The following is a 15,894-nucleotide window of genomic DNA, read 5'->3' as shown; positions in this document are numbered from 1 at the left end:
AGCAGAGGGTTAGAGTTACCAGCGTATTATTTGTAATTTCTCACCTATTGGTAGCTTCAGTTCAGTTCAGTTGCTCAGTCGTGTCCAACTCTTTGTGACCCCATGAATCGCAGCACGCCAGGCCTCCCTGTCCATCACTAACTCCCGGAGTTTACCCAAACCCATGTCCATCGAGTTGGTGATGCCATCCAACCATCTCATCCTCTGTCGTCCCCTTCTCCTCCTGCCCCCAATCCTTCCCAGCATTAGGGTCTTTTCCAATGAGTCAACTCTTTGTATGAGGTGGCCAAAGTATTGGAGTTTCAGCTTCAACATCAGTCCTTCCAATGAACAACCAGGACTGATCTCCTTTAGGATGGACTGGTTGGATCTCCTTGCAGTCCAAGGGACTCTCAAGAGTCTTCTCCAACACCACAGTTCAAAGCATCAATTCTTCGGCACTCAGGTTTCTTCACCGTCCAACTCTCACATCCATACATGACCACTGGAAAAACCATAGCCTTGACTAGACGGACCTTTGTTGGCAAAGTAATGTCTCTGCTTTTAAATATGCTATCTAGGTTGGCCATAACCTTCCTTCCAAGGAGTAAGCATCTTAGTACATCATGAGAAACGCTGGGCTGGAAGAAACACAAGCTGGAATCAAGATTGCCGGGAGAAATATCAATAACCTCAGATATGCGGATGACACCACCCTTATGGCAGAAAGTGAAGAAGAACTAAAGAGCCTCTTGATGAAGGTGAAAGAGGAGAGAGAAAAAGTTGGCTTAAAGCTCAGTATTCAGAAAACTAAGATCATGGCATCTGGTCCCATCACTTCATGGCAAATAGATGGGGAAACAGTGGAAACAGTGTCAGACTTTATTTTTGGGGGCTCCAAAATCACTGCTGATGGTGATTGCAGCCATGAAATTAAAAGACGCTTACTCCTTGGAAGGAAGGTTATGGCCAACCTAGATAGCATATTTAAAAGCAGAGACATTACTTTGCCAACAAAAGTCCGTCTAGTCAAGGCTATGGTTTTTCCAGTGGTCATGTATGGATGTGAGAGTTGGACGGTGAAGAAAGCTGAGCGCTGCAGAATTGATGCTTTTGAACTGTGGTGTTGGAGAAGACTCTTGAGAGTCCCTTGGACTGCAAGGAGATCAAATCAATCCATCCTAAAAGAGATCAATCCTGGGTGTTCATTGGAAGGTCTGATGTTGAAGCTGAAGCTCCAATACTTTGGCCACCTCATGCGAAGGGTTGACTCATTGGAAAAGACCCTAATGCTGGGTAGGTTTGGGGGCGGAAGGAGAAGGGGATGACAGAGGATGAGATGGTTGGATGGCATAACCGACTCGATGGACATGGATTTGGGTGGACTCCGGGAGTTGGTGATGGACAGAGAAGCCTGGTGTGCTGCAATTCATGGGGTCGCAAAGAGTCGGACACGACTGAGCGACTGAACTGAATTTCATGGCTGCAATCACCATCAGCAGTGATTTTGGAGCCCAAAAAAATAAAGTCTGACACTGTTTCCACTGTTTTCCCATCTATTGAGGGAGGGTATTCAAGAAGTAAGAGATAATAACAATAATGTAAATAAGTATCCTGAGCTGTGAATCTCTGTAAGACCAGAGTAATCACTGAGATAGCTTCAGAAGTCCTTAAAGTATGGTCTTGTGTCACCAATGATGCATTTCTACGTTGAAACCATAGATTCTTCAAGCAATGCTTGTGGTAGTTTCTCCATCAGTTTCTCCATTAACATTTAAATTGCTTTATCAGCCTCCCTCAGTAATGAAATGCTGTCACATTTTCCTGTGGTTTCCCAGGGTTTATTGTAGGTAAGGGGTTGGTTTCCTGGGCTGGTTTCTGCAGGTGTGGATCAGAGTTCAGTTTTTATGCATGGTCTGGCCATTGTTTGTTTACATGTTCAATCTCTTAGGGCCAGAGTAGAAACTGCCAGTCCTTGAAGACTAGGCCTGAAAATGACATAGATCACTTCCATTTTAACTCTGTTGGCCCAGTCAGTCACAGGACATGGGAGAGATTAAAGGGGAGTGGGCATAGACTCTACTTCTTGATGCCAAGAGTGACAAAGAATTTGTAACACTATGACAACTTAGACAGTGTATTAAAAAGCAGAAACATTACTTTGCCGACAAAGGTCCATATAGTCGAAGCTATGGTCTTTCCAGGAGTCATGAGAGTTGGACCATAAAGAAGGCTGAGCATTGAAGAATTGATACTTTTGAACTGTGGTGTTGGAGAATACTCTTGAGAATCCCTTGGACTGCAAGGAAATCAAACCAGTCAATCCTAAAGGAAATCAATCCTGAATGTTCATTGGAAGGACTGATGTTGAAGCTGAAGCTTCAATACTTTGGCCACATGATGTGAAGAACTGACTCATTGGAAAAGACCCTGATTTTGGGAAAGATAAAGGCAAGAGGAGAAGGGGATGACAGAGGATGAGATGGTTGGATAGCATCACCAACTCAATGAACATGAGTTTGAGCAAACTCTGGGAATTACTGAAGGACAGGGAAGCCTGGTGTGCTGCAGTCCCTGGGGTTGTAAAGAGTCGGACATGACTGAGTGACCGAACAACAACAGGGAGCATGCAGTTTCTCTCTGCAAAGATATTAATAGTTCTTTTCTTACTCTAATTGCCTTTCTTTTGAGAATTCTTCATAAAGAATTTAATGTGAAAATCTACTCTCCTCACACAGGTGACAGCTTATGAACTCTTTTCCAGGGAGATAGCTACCCAAGGGTACATATAAGAGGAATGCATGTTTCCCAAGGTTCAACTCCACACCTCTCTCACCCAGATGAACTCTGTGATCAAGGAGAATTTCTTGAATTTATTGTAGTCCTTTAGTTTAAGACCTGAAAGAGTGGTTAGTCCTAGAAGCTTGTTTTAGTTTTCTTCCTCCTTATCCCGCTCTGATTCCCTCTTGGTATTTAATCCCAGCAAGTCTCTCAGAACAAAGGAACACATAAGAGATCTGGTAAGAGGAAGAGACTTTTTGGCTCTTTACATCATTTGGCTCTTTACATCATCACTGAATTGTATACTTAAAAATTGATGAGATGATAAATTTCATGTTGTTTATTTTTTTAACCACATATAAAAATCCATTGTCTTTACTGTGACTTCCAACATGCTACATGATCTTGTTTCTGCTTAATTCTAAAAAAAATTATGCTGACTGCTTTTCCAGCTCTCAGCCCAGAATCCATGTATTCCAGGGCACTTAGGAATGGGAAAACCCTAAGGGATTTGGTTAGAAATTAATTTTTGACTTTCTCACAGAAGTAATGAGGCTAGTTCACTACTCTGAACTTCCTTTATTATGTCCAACTCTCCCAAAACCATTCATTCCTAAGTTTCCCAACAAAGTTTATATATCGTCACCTCTCCACAGAAATAGCTGTTTTCAAGTCTCAGATGTCAGTTTATCAAATCAGTGGACATATTTCATTCCTCATTTTACTTGACCATTCTTGGCAGTTGAACTATTGAAACTTTGATAAAACTTGTCTCCTTTTCAGTAAAAAGGCAAAATTCTTCTTGGACTTGGAAGACAAAATTCGGTTTCAAATCTTATTTCCACCACCTAGTTGTTATGTGACTGTGGGCTGAACTTTTAATAGTGGGTTTTCTCAATATTCTATTCTTGGTTTTCACTTTGTACCCTCTCATTCAATCATACCTGTAGCTCCATCTGTAACTGTAAACATTTACTGAATGCTTGTTATGTTCTAGGCAACATTTCATTTATTGACACAATCTTCACAACAATGATAAGGTAGGTATGTACTGTCTCTATTTGCACTCTTTAGATGAAGAATCGAGATCCTGAGTAAGTTGCCTAAGGTACACAACAAATTAATGGTAAATCTCTGACTCTGCCTAGATAGCATCTGGCTTCAGAACTTTAAACCAGTTTAGTAAACTACCTATATATGGATGGCTGAGGTCTGATCTTTTGTTTGAAATAGAGATATTTATATCCATTTGCTCACAAGAAAGCTCCACTAGAGTCTCTCTTGGGATTCTCAAGCTCACGATGTTCAAAACTCATCTTAGTGTTTTTCCATCTCTAATCTTACTCCTTACCTCATTGAATGGCCTCATTCTTCATTCAGTTGCCCAAGTAACAATCCTCTAAATAATCCTAGATTTCCTCCTCTTCTTTATCTCTAGATTTGATCAGTAAACAAATTCTGTTGACCTTATTGTTCAGATAGTCCATGACCACTAAACTGGTTCGGATTCTCATTTTATCTCTCCCTTGGATTGATGTGCTTTGGAGAGAGTTTTCCTGCAGGTAAGGGAAGATGGAGTCTGCCCTGTAAAATTGTCCTGGTCAAAGAAAAACTTACAGACATTTAGTTATTTGGTAAGAAGAATTTTGATTCACATGTGAAAGAGTTGGTTGACTGAGTTAAGGAACAACGTCAAAGATAAATTCCACAAGAGAAGGAGAGCGTAGAGAAATACTGAAGACTAGAACATTCCCAGTGAATCTTGTTTGCACCTTTTGAAGTAGATGATTTTCTGTCAGCTATCAAAGAGAAATTTCTGGTAATTCTGTCCTCGAGGGGATAGAAATATGAAAGAAAGCAATTTCAGTTGTTTATGGCATCTTAAGAAAAGGATGAGAATTTAGCTCTAGGGTATATGTATCTGGCTATCTCTGTTGTAATACCCATCACTGTCCTTCTATCGACCTCCCCCTTAGTGAGGCTAGGTCAGCACTGTTTCCTTTGTTATAATTTGAATTATTCAGAATGTTAGTTAGTCCTGACTCCTCTAGAGAAGGGCCTCAAGTGGGAGCTCAATTAATTGCTTTTGAGACTAAAGTGGCAAATGTGTCACAAAAATGGAAAGAAGCATTTTTTCCATATCTGTGTCTGTGGCAAATCCATGAGACCTGCATGTTTGGTGCTGCCAACTTTGTAGCTTTGTAGGAGTATTTGGGGACAGCACCTCAAACAAGGAAGAAGGATACTCACTATGGGTAGTGCCCCTTTTGTGTTGCTTATGGAGCGCAAGCATAGACATAATATTGTTTGAGTCTAATTAGAAGAACTGAGCTTGTTTTATTCATCCTGATGATGAATACATGGAACAATGACTATGTTGGAGAAAAATACAGCATTTGATTAAATTACTTCTTCCTTGTATTCCTTATTTATTTATTTATTTTGGGTATGATGTACATCTGCCATTTGCAAATACAGTTTTCAGTGAAAGAGGAAAAAGGTGTTATTCTTACCATGGGGAAATAAGTCTTTTAGGGTATATGAGAAATAAGCATGGAAGAGACATACTATGATATACGATCAATTGTTTATTTTCAGTTTTCATGTAGATCATTTTACTGGATTCTATATGCCCAAGGTGATTAATGAATGCAGAATAATACAGAGTTCTAATAGGATAATAGAAGCAGGTGTGCAAACCCATTATAATATGAAGCAGCTTTGATAAATGGAAGGTGACTTTATATTATTTCGTTTGATATTATTGAATATATTGAAGAACCAATCTGGAGAGATTCTGAAATTTAAGCTCTCAAGAGAAAAATGCTTACTTGAATGCCAAACCTTAAATATTCACTTTTGAAATTAGAGCATCTATGATATAGATTTATCCAAAACCAGTTTCTGATTATCATATTCAACCATTCCAAAAAACAAAATGAAACAACCAGGCTAATAAGGACTTCCTGATTGCTCATAGTGGCCCACTTGTTCCGGGAAAGTGCTGGGACCTGTCTCCATGGACAGATTCTCTCTGCCGATGTGTGTCTGTCTGCCCATGACATGACTCTGAGCGCCTAGAGGTGTCTCCTGACTGGCCATGGGAAGAGCCATATTGGTTCCTTGAAGTGGATCCGGATCTTCCTTGGGTGGTCAAAGGATGCCTTCCTACGTCTCCTGAATATCCTTTGCTGTCACTGGCCTGACTAACACTGGATTCCCTGTTTCTACTGCTTCCAGATCCAGTGGAGGTTTCTCCATGGCCAGTCCTGGAGCGTCTGGCCGTGTCTCTTGATTGTTCATGGTGACTCCCCTGTCCGTGGGAAGTTCTGGATCCTGAGTCTCCGTGGACAGATTCTCCCTGCCTATGGGTGTGTGTGTGCCCATGACGTGATTCTGAGCGCCTAGAGGTATCTCCTGACTGGCCATGGAAAGAGCCATGTTGGTTCCTTGAAGTGGATCCAGACCTTCCTTGGGTGGTCCCAGAATGCCTCCCTGCATCTCCTGAATATCCTTCGCTGTCACTGGCCTGACTAACACTGGATTCCCAGTGTCTACTGCTTCCAGATCCAGTGGAGGTTTGTCCATGGCCAGTCCCGGAGCGCCTGGAGCTGTCTCTTGATTGTTCATGGTGACTCCCCTGTCCGTGGGAAGTTCTGGATCTTGAGTCTCCGTGGACAGATTCTCCCTGCCTATGGGTGTGTGTGTGCCCATGACGTGACTCTGAGTGCCTAGAGGTGTCTCCTGACTGGCCATGGGAAGAGCCATGTTGGTTCCTTGAAGTGGATCCAGACCTTCCTTGGGTGGTCCCAGAATGCCTCCCTGCATCTCCTGAATATGCTTCGCTGTCACTGGCCTGACTAACACTGGATTCCCTGTGTCTACTGCTTCCAGATCCAGTGGAGGTTTGTCCATGGCCAGTCCCGGAGCGCCTGGAGCTGTCTCTTGATTGTTCATGGTGACTCCCCTGTCCTTGGGAAGTTCTGGATCTTGAGTCTCCGTGGACAGATTCTCCCTGCCTATGGGTGTGTGTGTGCCCATGACGTGACTCTGAGTGCCTAGAGGTGTCTCCTGACTGGCCATGGGAAGAGCCATGTTGGTTCCTTAAAGTGGATCCAGACCTTCCTTGGGTGGTCACAGAATGCCTCCCTGCATCTCCTGAATATGCTTCGCTGTCACTGGCCTGACTAACACTGGATTCCCTATGTCTACTGCTTCCAGATCCAGTCGAGGTTTGTCCATAGCCAGTCCCGGAGCATCTGGAGCTGTCTCTTGATTGTTCATGGTGACTCCCCTGTCCGTGGGAAGTTCTAGATCTTGAGGCTCCATGGACAGATTCTCCCTGCCTATGGGTGTGTGTGTGCCCATGACGTGACTCTGAGCGCCTAGAGGTGTCTCCTGACTGGCCATGGGAAGAGCCATGTTGGTTCCTTGAAGTGGATCCGGACCTTCCTTGGGTGGTCCCAGAATGCCTCCCTGCATCTCCTGAATATCCTTCGCTGTCACTGGCCTGACTAACACTGGATTCCCTGTGTCTACTGCTTCCAGATCCAGTGGAGGTTTGTCCATGGCCAGTCCCGGAGCGCCTGGAGCTGTCTCTTGATGGTTCATGGCGACTCCCCTGTCCGTGGGAAGTTCTGGATCCTGAGTCTCCATGGACAGATTCTCTCTGCCTACGTGTGTCTGTGTGCCCATGACGTGAGTCTGAGTGCCTAGAGGTATCTTGTGACTGGCCATGGAAAGAGCCATGTTGGTTCCTTGAAGTGGATCCAGACCTTCCTTGGGTGGTCCCAGAATGCCTCCCTGCATCTCCTGAATATCCTTCACTGTCACTGGCCTGACTAACACTGGATTCCCTGTGTCTACTGCTTCCAGATCCAGTGGAGGTTTGTCCATGGCCAGTCCCGGAGCGTCTGGAGCTGTCTCTTGATTGTTCATGGTGACTCCCCTGTCCGTGGGAAGTTCTGGATCTTGAGTCTCCGTGGACAGATTCTCCCTGCCTATGGATGTCTGTGTGCCCATGACGTGACTCTGAGTGCCTAGAGGTGTCTCCTGACTGGCCATGGGAAGAGCCATATTGGTTTCTTGAAGTGGTTCCGTACCGTCCTTGGGTGGTCCCAGCATGCCTCCCTACATCTCCTGAATATCCTTCACTGTCACTGGCCTGACTAACACTGGATTCCCTGTGTCTACTGCTTCCAGATCCAGTGGAGGTTTGTCCGTGGCCAGTCCCGGAGCGTCTGGCCGTGTCTCTTGATTGTTCATGGTGACTCCCCTGTCCGTGGGAAGTTCTGGATCTTGAGTCTCCGTGGACAGATTCTCCCTGCCTATGGGTGTGTGTGTGCCCATGACGTGATTCTGAGTGCCTAGAGGTGTCTCCCGACTGGCCATGGGAAGAGCCATATTGGTTTCTTGAAGTGGATCCGTACCGTCCTTGGGTGGTCCCAGAATGCCTCCCTGCATCTCCTGAATAAGCTTCGCTGTCCCTGGCCTGACTAACACTGGATTCCCTGTGTCTACTGCTTCCAGATCCAGTGGAGGTTTGTCCATGGCCAGTCCCAGAGCGTCTGGAGCTGTCTCTTGATTGTTCATGGTGACTCCCCTGTCCGTGGGAAGTTCTGGATCTTGAGTCTCCGTGGACAGATTCTCCCTGCCTATGGATGTCTGTGTGCCCATGACGTGACTCTGAGTGCCTAGAGGTGTCTCCTGACTGGCCATGGGAAGAGCCATATTGGTTTCTTGAAGTGGATCCGTACCGTCCTTGGGTGGTCCCAGAATGCCTCCCTGCATCTCCTGAATATGCTTCGCTGTCCCTGGCCTGACTAACACTGGATTCCCTGTGTCTACTGCTTCCAGATCCAGTGGAGGTTTGTCCGTGGCCAGTCCCGTAGTGTCTGGCCGTGTCTCTTGATTGTTCATGGTGACTCCTCTGTCCATGGGAAGTTCTGGATCTTGAGTCTCCGTGGACAGATTCTCCCTGCCTATGGGTGTGTGTGTGCCCATGACGTGATTCTGAGCACCTAGAGGTATCTCCTGACTGGCCATAGGAAGAGCCATATTGGTTCCTTGAAGTGGATCCGGACCTTCCTTGGGTGGTCCCAGAATGCCTCCCTGCATCTCCTGAATATCCTTCGCTGTCACTGGCCTGACTAACACTGGATTCCCTGTGTCTACTGCTTCCAGATCCAGTGGAGGTTTGTCCATGGCCAGTCCCGGAGCGCCTGGAGCTGTCTCTTGATTGTTCATGGCGACTCCCCTGTCCGTGGGAAGTTCTGGATCCTAAGTCTCCATGGACAGATTCTCTCTGCCTGCGTGTGTCTGTGTGCCCATGACGTGAGTCTGAGTGCCTAGAGGTGTCTTGTGACTGGCCATGGAAAGAGCCATGTTGGTTCCTTGAAGTGGATCCAGACCTTCCTTGGGTGGTCCCAGAATGCCTCCCTGCATCTCCTGAATATCCTTCACTGTCACTGGCCTGACTAACACTGGATTCCCTGTGTCTACTGCTTCCAGATCCAGTGGAGGTTTGTCCGTGGCCAGTCCCGGAGCGTCTGGCCGTGTCTCTTGATTGTTCATGGTGACTCCCCTGTCCGTGGGAAGTTCTGGATCTTGAGTCTCTGTGGACAGATTCTCCCTGCCTATGGGTGTGTGTGTGCCCATGACGTGACTCTGAGTGCCTAGAGGTGTCTCCTGACTGGCCATGGGAAGAGCCATATTGGTTTCTTGAAGTGGATCCATACCGTCCTTGGGTGGTCCCAGCATGCCTCCCTACATCTCCTGAATATCCTTCACTGTCACTGGCCTGACTAACACTGGATTCCCTGTGTCTACTGCTTCCAGATCCAGTGGAGGTTTGTCCATGGCCAGTCCCGGAGCGTCTGGCCGTGTCTCTTGATTGTTCATGGTGACTCCCCTGTCCGTGGGAAGTTCTGGATCTTGAGTCTCCGTGGACAGATTCTCCCTGCCTATCGGTGTGTGTGTGCCCATGACGTGATTCTGAGTGCCTAGAGGTGTCTCCTGACTGGCCATGGGAAGAGCCATATTGGTTTCTTGAAGTGGATCCGTACCGTCCTTGGGTGGTCCCAGAATGCCTCCCTACGTCTCCTGAATATCCATCACTGTCACTGGCCTGACTAACACTGGATTCCCTGTATCTACTACTTGCTGATCCCGTGGAGGTTTGTCCGTGGCCAGTCCCGGAGCGTCTGGCTGTGTCTCTTGATTGTTCATGGTGACTCCCCTGTCCGTGGGAAGTTCCAGATCCTGAGTCTGCATGGACAGATTCTCTCCTCCTATGGGTGTCTGTGTGCCCATAACGTGACTCTGAGCGCCTAGAGGTGTCTCCTGACTGGCCATGGGAAGAGCCATGTTGGTTCCTTGAAGTGGATCCGGACCTTCCTTGGGTGGTCCCAGAATGCCTTCCTGCATCTCCTGAATATCCTTCGCTGTCACTGGCGTGACTAACACTGGATTCCCTGTGTCTACTGCTTCCAGATCCAGTGGAGGTTTGTCCATGGCCAGTCCCGGAGCGTCTGGAGCTGTCTCTTGATTGTTCATGGTGACTCCCCTGTCCGTGGGAAGTTCTGGATCTTGAGTCTCCGTGGACAGATTCTCCCTGCCTATGGATGTCTGTGTGCCCATGACGTGACTCTGAGTGCCTAGAGGTGTCTCCTGACTGGCCATGGGAAGAGCCATATTGGTTTCTTGAAGTGGTTCCGTACCGTCCTTGGGTGGTCCCAGCATGCCTCCCTACATCTCCTGAATATCCTTCACTGTCACTGGCCTGACTAACACTGGATTCCCTGTGTCTACTGCTTCCAGATCCAGTGGAGGTTTGTCCGTGGCCAGTCCCGGAGCGTCTGGCCGTGTCTCTTGATTGTTCATGGTGACTCCCCTGTCCGTGGGAAGTTCTGGATCTTGAGTCCCCGTGGACAGATTCTCCCTGCCTATGGGTGTGTGTGTGCCCATGACGTGATTCTGAGTGCCTAGAGGTGTCTCCCGACTGGCCATGGGAAGAGCCATATTGGTTTCTTGAAGTGGATCCGTACCGTCCTTGGGTGGTCCCAGAATGCCTCCCTGCATCTCCTGAATAAGCTTCGCTGTCCCTGGCCTGACTAACACTGGATTCCCTGTGTCTACTGCTTCCAGATCCAGTGGAGGTTTGTCCATGGCCAGTCCCAGAGCGTCTGGAGCTGTCTCTTGATTGTTCATGGTGACTCCCCTGTCCGTGGGAAGTTCTGGATCTTGAGTCTCCGTGGACAGATTCTCCCTGCCTATGGGTGTGTGTGTGCCCATGACGTGATTCTGAGTGCCTAGAGGTGTCTCCCGACTGGCCATGGGAAGAGCCATATTGGTTTCTTGAAGTGGATCCGTACCGTCCTTGGGTGGTCCCAGAATGCCTCCCTGCATCTCCTGAATATGCTTCGCTGTCCCTGGCCTGACTAACACTGGATTCCCTGTGTCTACTGCTTCCAGATCCAGTGGAGGTTTGTCCGTGGCCAGTCCCGTAGTGTCTGGCCGTGTCTCTTGATTGTTCATGGTGACTCCTCTGTCCATGGGAAGTTCTGGATCTTGAGTCTCCGTGGACAGATTCTCCCTGCCTATGGGTGTGTGTGTGCCCATGACGTGATTCTGAGCACCTAGAGGTATCTCCTGACTGGCCATAGGAAGAGCCATATTGGTTCCTTGAAGTGGATCCGGACCTTCCTTGGGTGGTCCCAGAATGCCTCCCTGCATCTCCTGAATATCCTTCGCTGTCACTGGCCTGACTAACACTGGATTCCCTGTGTCTACTGCTTCCAGATCCAGTGGAGGTTTGTCCATGGCCAGTCCCGGAGCGCCTGGAGCTGTCTCTTGATTGTTCATGGCGACTCCCCTGTCCGTGGGAAGTTCTGGATCCTGAGTCTCCATGGACAGATTCTCTCTGCCTGCGTGTGTCTGTGTGCCCATGACGTGATTCTGAGTGCCTAGAGGTGTCTTGTGACTGGCCATGGAAAGAGCCATGTTGGTTCCTTGAAGTGGATCCAGACCTTCCTTGGGTGGTCCCAGAATGCCTCCCTGCATCTCCTGAATATCCTTCACTGTCACTGGCCTGACTAACACTGGATTCCCTGTGTCTACTGCTTCCAGATCCAGTGGAGGTTTGTCCGTGGCCAGTCCCGGAGCGTCTGGCCGTGTCTCTTGATTGTTCATGGTGACTCCCCTGTCCGTGGGAAGTTCTGGATCTTGAGTCTCTGTGGACAGATTCTCCCTGCCTATGGGTGTGTGTGTGCCCATGACGTGACTCTGAGTGCCTAGAGGTGTCTCCTGACTGGCCATGGGAAGAGCCATATTGGTTTCTTGAAGTGGATCCATACCGTCCTTGGGTGGTCCCAGCATGCCTCCCTACATCTCCTGAATATCCTTCACTGTCACTGGCCTGACTAACACTGGATTCCCTGTGTCTACTGCTTCCAGATCCAGTGGAGGTTTGTCCGTGGCCAGTCCCGGAGCGTCTGGCCGTGTCTCTTGATTGTTCATGGTGACTCCCCTGTCCGTGGGAAGTTCTGGATCTTGAGTCTCCGTGGACAGATTCTCCCTGCCTATCGGTGTGTGTGTGCCCATGACGTGATTCTGAGTGCCTAGAGGTGTCTCCTGACTGGCCATGGGAAGAGCCATATTGGTTTCTTGAAGTGGATCCGTACCGTCCTTGGGTGGTCCCAGAATGCCTCCCTACGTCTCCTGAATATCCATCACTGTCACTGGCCTGACTAACACTGGATTCCCTGTGTCTACTACTTGCTGATCCCGTGGAGGTTTGTCCGTGGCCAGTCCCGGAGCGTCTGGCTGTGTCTCTTGATTGTTCATGGTGACTCCCCTGTCCGTGGGAAGTTCCAGATCCTGAGTCTGCATGGACAGATTCTCTCCTCCTATGGGTGTCTGTGTGCCCATAACGTGACTCTGAGCGCCTAGAGGTGTCTCCTGACTGGCCATGGGAAGAGCCATGTTGGTCCCTTGAAGTGGATCCGGACCTTCCTTGGGTGGTCCCAGAATGCCTTCCTGCATCTCCTGAATATCCTTCGCTGTCACTGGCGTGACTAACACTGGATTCCCTGTGTCTACTGCTTCCAGATCCAGTGGAGGTTTGTCCATGGCCAGTCCCAAAGTGTCTGGAGCTGTCTCCTGATTGTGCATGGTGGGGTCCATTACTTTGTGTAGTGCTTGATTCTGTTTCAGTGTTGGGAAAGGTGTTTCTTTGCAGAGTGGCCATTTTTATGTATTTCTCAACTTCTGTAAAACAAATAAAATATAATTTTATTCCAGTTCTTTTCTTTTTCTGCGTTATTACTCTGATTATAATTTATTTCCACATTTTAAGATCTCTGCCTATTTGCGCAGCTTTAATATTGAGAAAAAAGAGAGGAAAAAATTCTATCATTTGCATAGTACAATTAGTATGGTTTTTGTTGAATTACTAAGACTGCCAATTTCTTGTTCATGAATACTCTGATGGCAGGATGAATATATTGTCACAAACCTCAGTGTGATGTAGATAAGTATGTCATGCTCATCTGGCAATTTCTTGTATGAAGTTTATAGAAGGACCCTAACATCAGCTAACGGAAATTTTCTTCATATGAATTTGCCGAAAACCAGTTTTCTAAAAGCTGCTTTTCAAAATGATTAGTGTGTTGAGAGACAATTTGCTGTAAGTCAGTTTGCCAAATGACCCAGCACTCAGTGAATGTCGGCCTAGTTTTTCTTTTTTCCTGAATAATTTATGAGATTTTCAGCATTTTTTCATTGTATAGCATGATTTTGATTTTCAGTATTAGAGAAAACTCTTTTTTTTTGCCTCTTAAGGAATGGCATATAAGCAATGTCGTTTTATCTCTTCGAGGAAGCAAAGAAGCTACCAAGCATTATCAGTAAATCTAAACAAGCATTTATCCTATAATAATACTATATAAAGCTTATTATAAAGTGACAATTATATTATTTTATGAAAACAGACAAACTAAAATAGTATAGGAAACAACAATGTGTATGTCATAGCCACATTAGTCACAGCAAAAGCGTTTATGAACCTTGACTTGTTTGGTAAGAAGAAATAGGTGTTGATCAGTCTTTGATATGATTACACGTGTAATTCTGGTAAGTTTATTGGAAACCCTAACAGAGTGGAATTTATAACTTTTTAAGCATTAGAGGAAAAAGTGGAATAAAAAACACAATTAATTTTCAGGCCAGGAAAGACCTGGCACAGTAAAGGCAGGGTAAGCAAAGTAAAAAATGAGTAGAATTACATATAATTTTATCATTAATTACAGTACATATAGTAGGAATAAGATTTCAGATCAAAAGGTAGATTCTAAACATTGAATTAAAATAAAGTTACATGCTTCTTACAGAATAACAGACCTAAGATTAAAGATTTTTTCATTCTTTATTATTTATGGTAGTATTCAACCTTGAATGTGATTGTAATTACAGTATCTCCAAAATCTTAGTCTTGAGAATTGCACACTGACTTCCTCTTATACTCTGACTTCAATAATTCTTTGATCTCACTGTCTGTTTATGTTTTATGTACTCACTTTACTTTTTTCCTTGGCTAGAGATTATGTTTAATCTCTCTCAGTGTTCCTTTGCCACTCCCTCTATTCCTTAACCTACTTTTTGTTATACACAGTGGGGAAGCTCCAATAGCTTCTTATTTTCCTTTATTTGAGGATATGTCGTTGATTTGGGGGCCTTCTCTGGTGGCTCAGACAGTAAAGAATCTGCCTGCAATGCGGGAGACACAGGTTCAGTCTCTGGGTCAGGAAGATATCCCATGGAGAAGGGAATGGCTACCCACTCCAATATTCTTGCCTGGAGAATTTCATTTTATTTACTGAGAACTTTGGATCTGTGACAACATAATTTCCTCATTTTGGCAATGTCTGATCATCCAACCTATTGCATTTGTATCCATATAGCTTAACCTTCACTGCTGTTACACAGATAGGTTAACTCTTTATTTTGGCACTGGATCTGACTTTCTCTTGACTGTTCAAACTGCTTTTTCAGTTGTCCACTTCCATGCATCATCAATTTATCTTTCTCTACTGGATAATTCCCTTTAGCATATATGTCTTTTATTGAACACCTTCTCCTGCTGTCCCACATAGTCCTCGAGGCACCACCTGATTTATATTTTCTCTTTTATAGCAAAATTGCTCAAAATATATGCCCATATTTTCTTTCTTCACTTCTTATTTTTTTAACTCAAATTTTCTTTCTCTCTCAAAAATTCACCAAAACTTTTCACGAAGCTAAAAAATTCCCTTCACCTTACCAAATCCACCTATCCATTTTCATTTCACAATTTGCTTGACATATCAGTATCATTTGATGCTGCTTGCTACACCCTCCTTTAAAAAGACCTGACATTTTCTTGTTTCTCCTACAACCTCACTACCCACTTTCTCTTCATCTCCTCTTTTGGCCCTTGATGTTGATGTTTCTTGAGATTCACTCCTAAGCTTCTTTTGCCTTTATAGTCCCTCAGAGGATCATCTAGCAGTAAGTCTGACAGGTGAATTTTCAAAAGAAACAATAGAAGCCAGAAAATATTCTTGTTATCTTTCTGTAAGAAAGTAAGTTCTAATCTAGAATTCTATACCAAGTGAGAGTACTCATGAAAAAAAAAAGTGTAAGTAAGGATATTTTCAAGCAAGTAGATCTGCTATGAAGGAAATGTTAAAATGTGATCCTAGTTGGAAGCACAGAGAAGTGGGAAAGAATGAAGAATAATTAAAAGAGTAAATGTGTGGGGAAATCTAAATGGAGATTTATTGCATAAAAATAATAACAATAATGGTATCTTTAGGATATGAGATGGAAAGAATTAAAATGTATAACAATATTAGATAATACTACATAAGGATCAAGGGGAGTTTAAGTATTATATAATGCTTGAATTTTGGGGGTAGTGGTTAAAATATTTTTTATGATATATTCTAATAAGTCAAGGATACATACTGTCATCTTTAGGGTGAGCATGAAAAGAGTAGTAGAATGTATAATTAATAAACTAGTTGGGCTTCCCTGATACCTCAGATGGTAAAGAATCTGCCTACAATGCAGGAGACCTATGTTTGATTCCTGGGTCAG

The 15,894-nt window shown here is 45.3% G+C and overlaps 1 protein-coding gene across 1 annotated transcript; it reads right to left on the bottom strand.

Annotated features, from left to right (window-relative positions):
* Positions 1-6,894: 6,894 nt before the first annotated feature.
* On the bottom strand, positions 6,895-13,061 carry LOC145505241 (uncharacterized). The gene is made up of 2 exons (XM_081486998.1): positions 7,473-13,061; positions 6,895-7,381 (listed from the first exon to the last, which is right to left on the bottom strand). Exons 1-2 carry the CDS (start codon positions 13,004-13,006, stop codon positions 6,895-6,897), a joined length of 6,021 nt encoding a protein of 2,006 aa, XP_081343124.1. The 5' UTR covers positions 13,007-13,061.
* Positions 13,062-15,894: the final 2,833 nt, after the last annotated feature.

This window comes from Giraffa tippelskirchi, chromosome 5, assembly GCF_054371585.1.
Source record: "Giraffa tippelskirchi isolate mGirTip1 chromosome 5, T2T-mGirTip1v1.2.pri, whole genome shotgun sequence".
Lineage (NCBI taxonomy): Eukaryota > Metazoa > Chordata > Mammalia > Artiodactyla > Giraffidae > Giraffa > Giraffa tippelskirchi.
This window is presented reverse-complemented; position numbering and strand designations above follow the sequence as displayed.

Coding starts and splice junctions, on each gene's coding strand:
- LOC145505241 (XM_081486998.1), bottom strand. CDS start 13,006: ATGGCCACTCTGCAAAGAAACACCTTTCCCAACACTGAAACAGAATCA. Junction 7,382..7,472: donor CAGTCACAAGATACCTCTAG/GCACTCAGACTC, acceptor TCCCACGGACAG/GGGAGTCGCCATGAACCATC.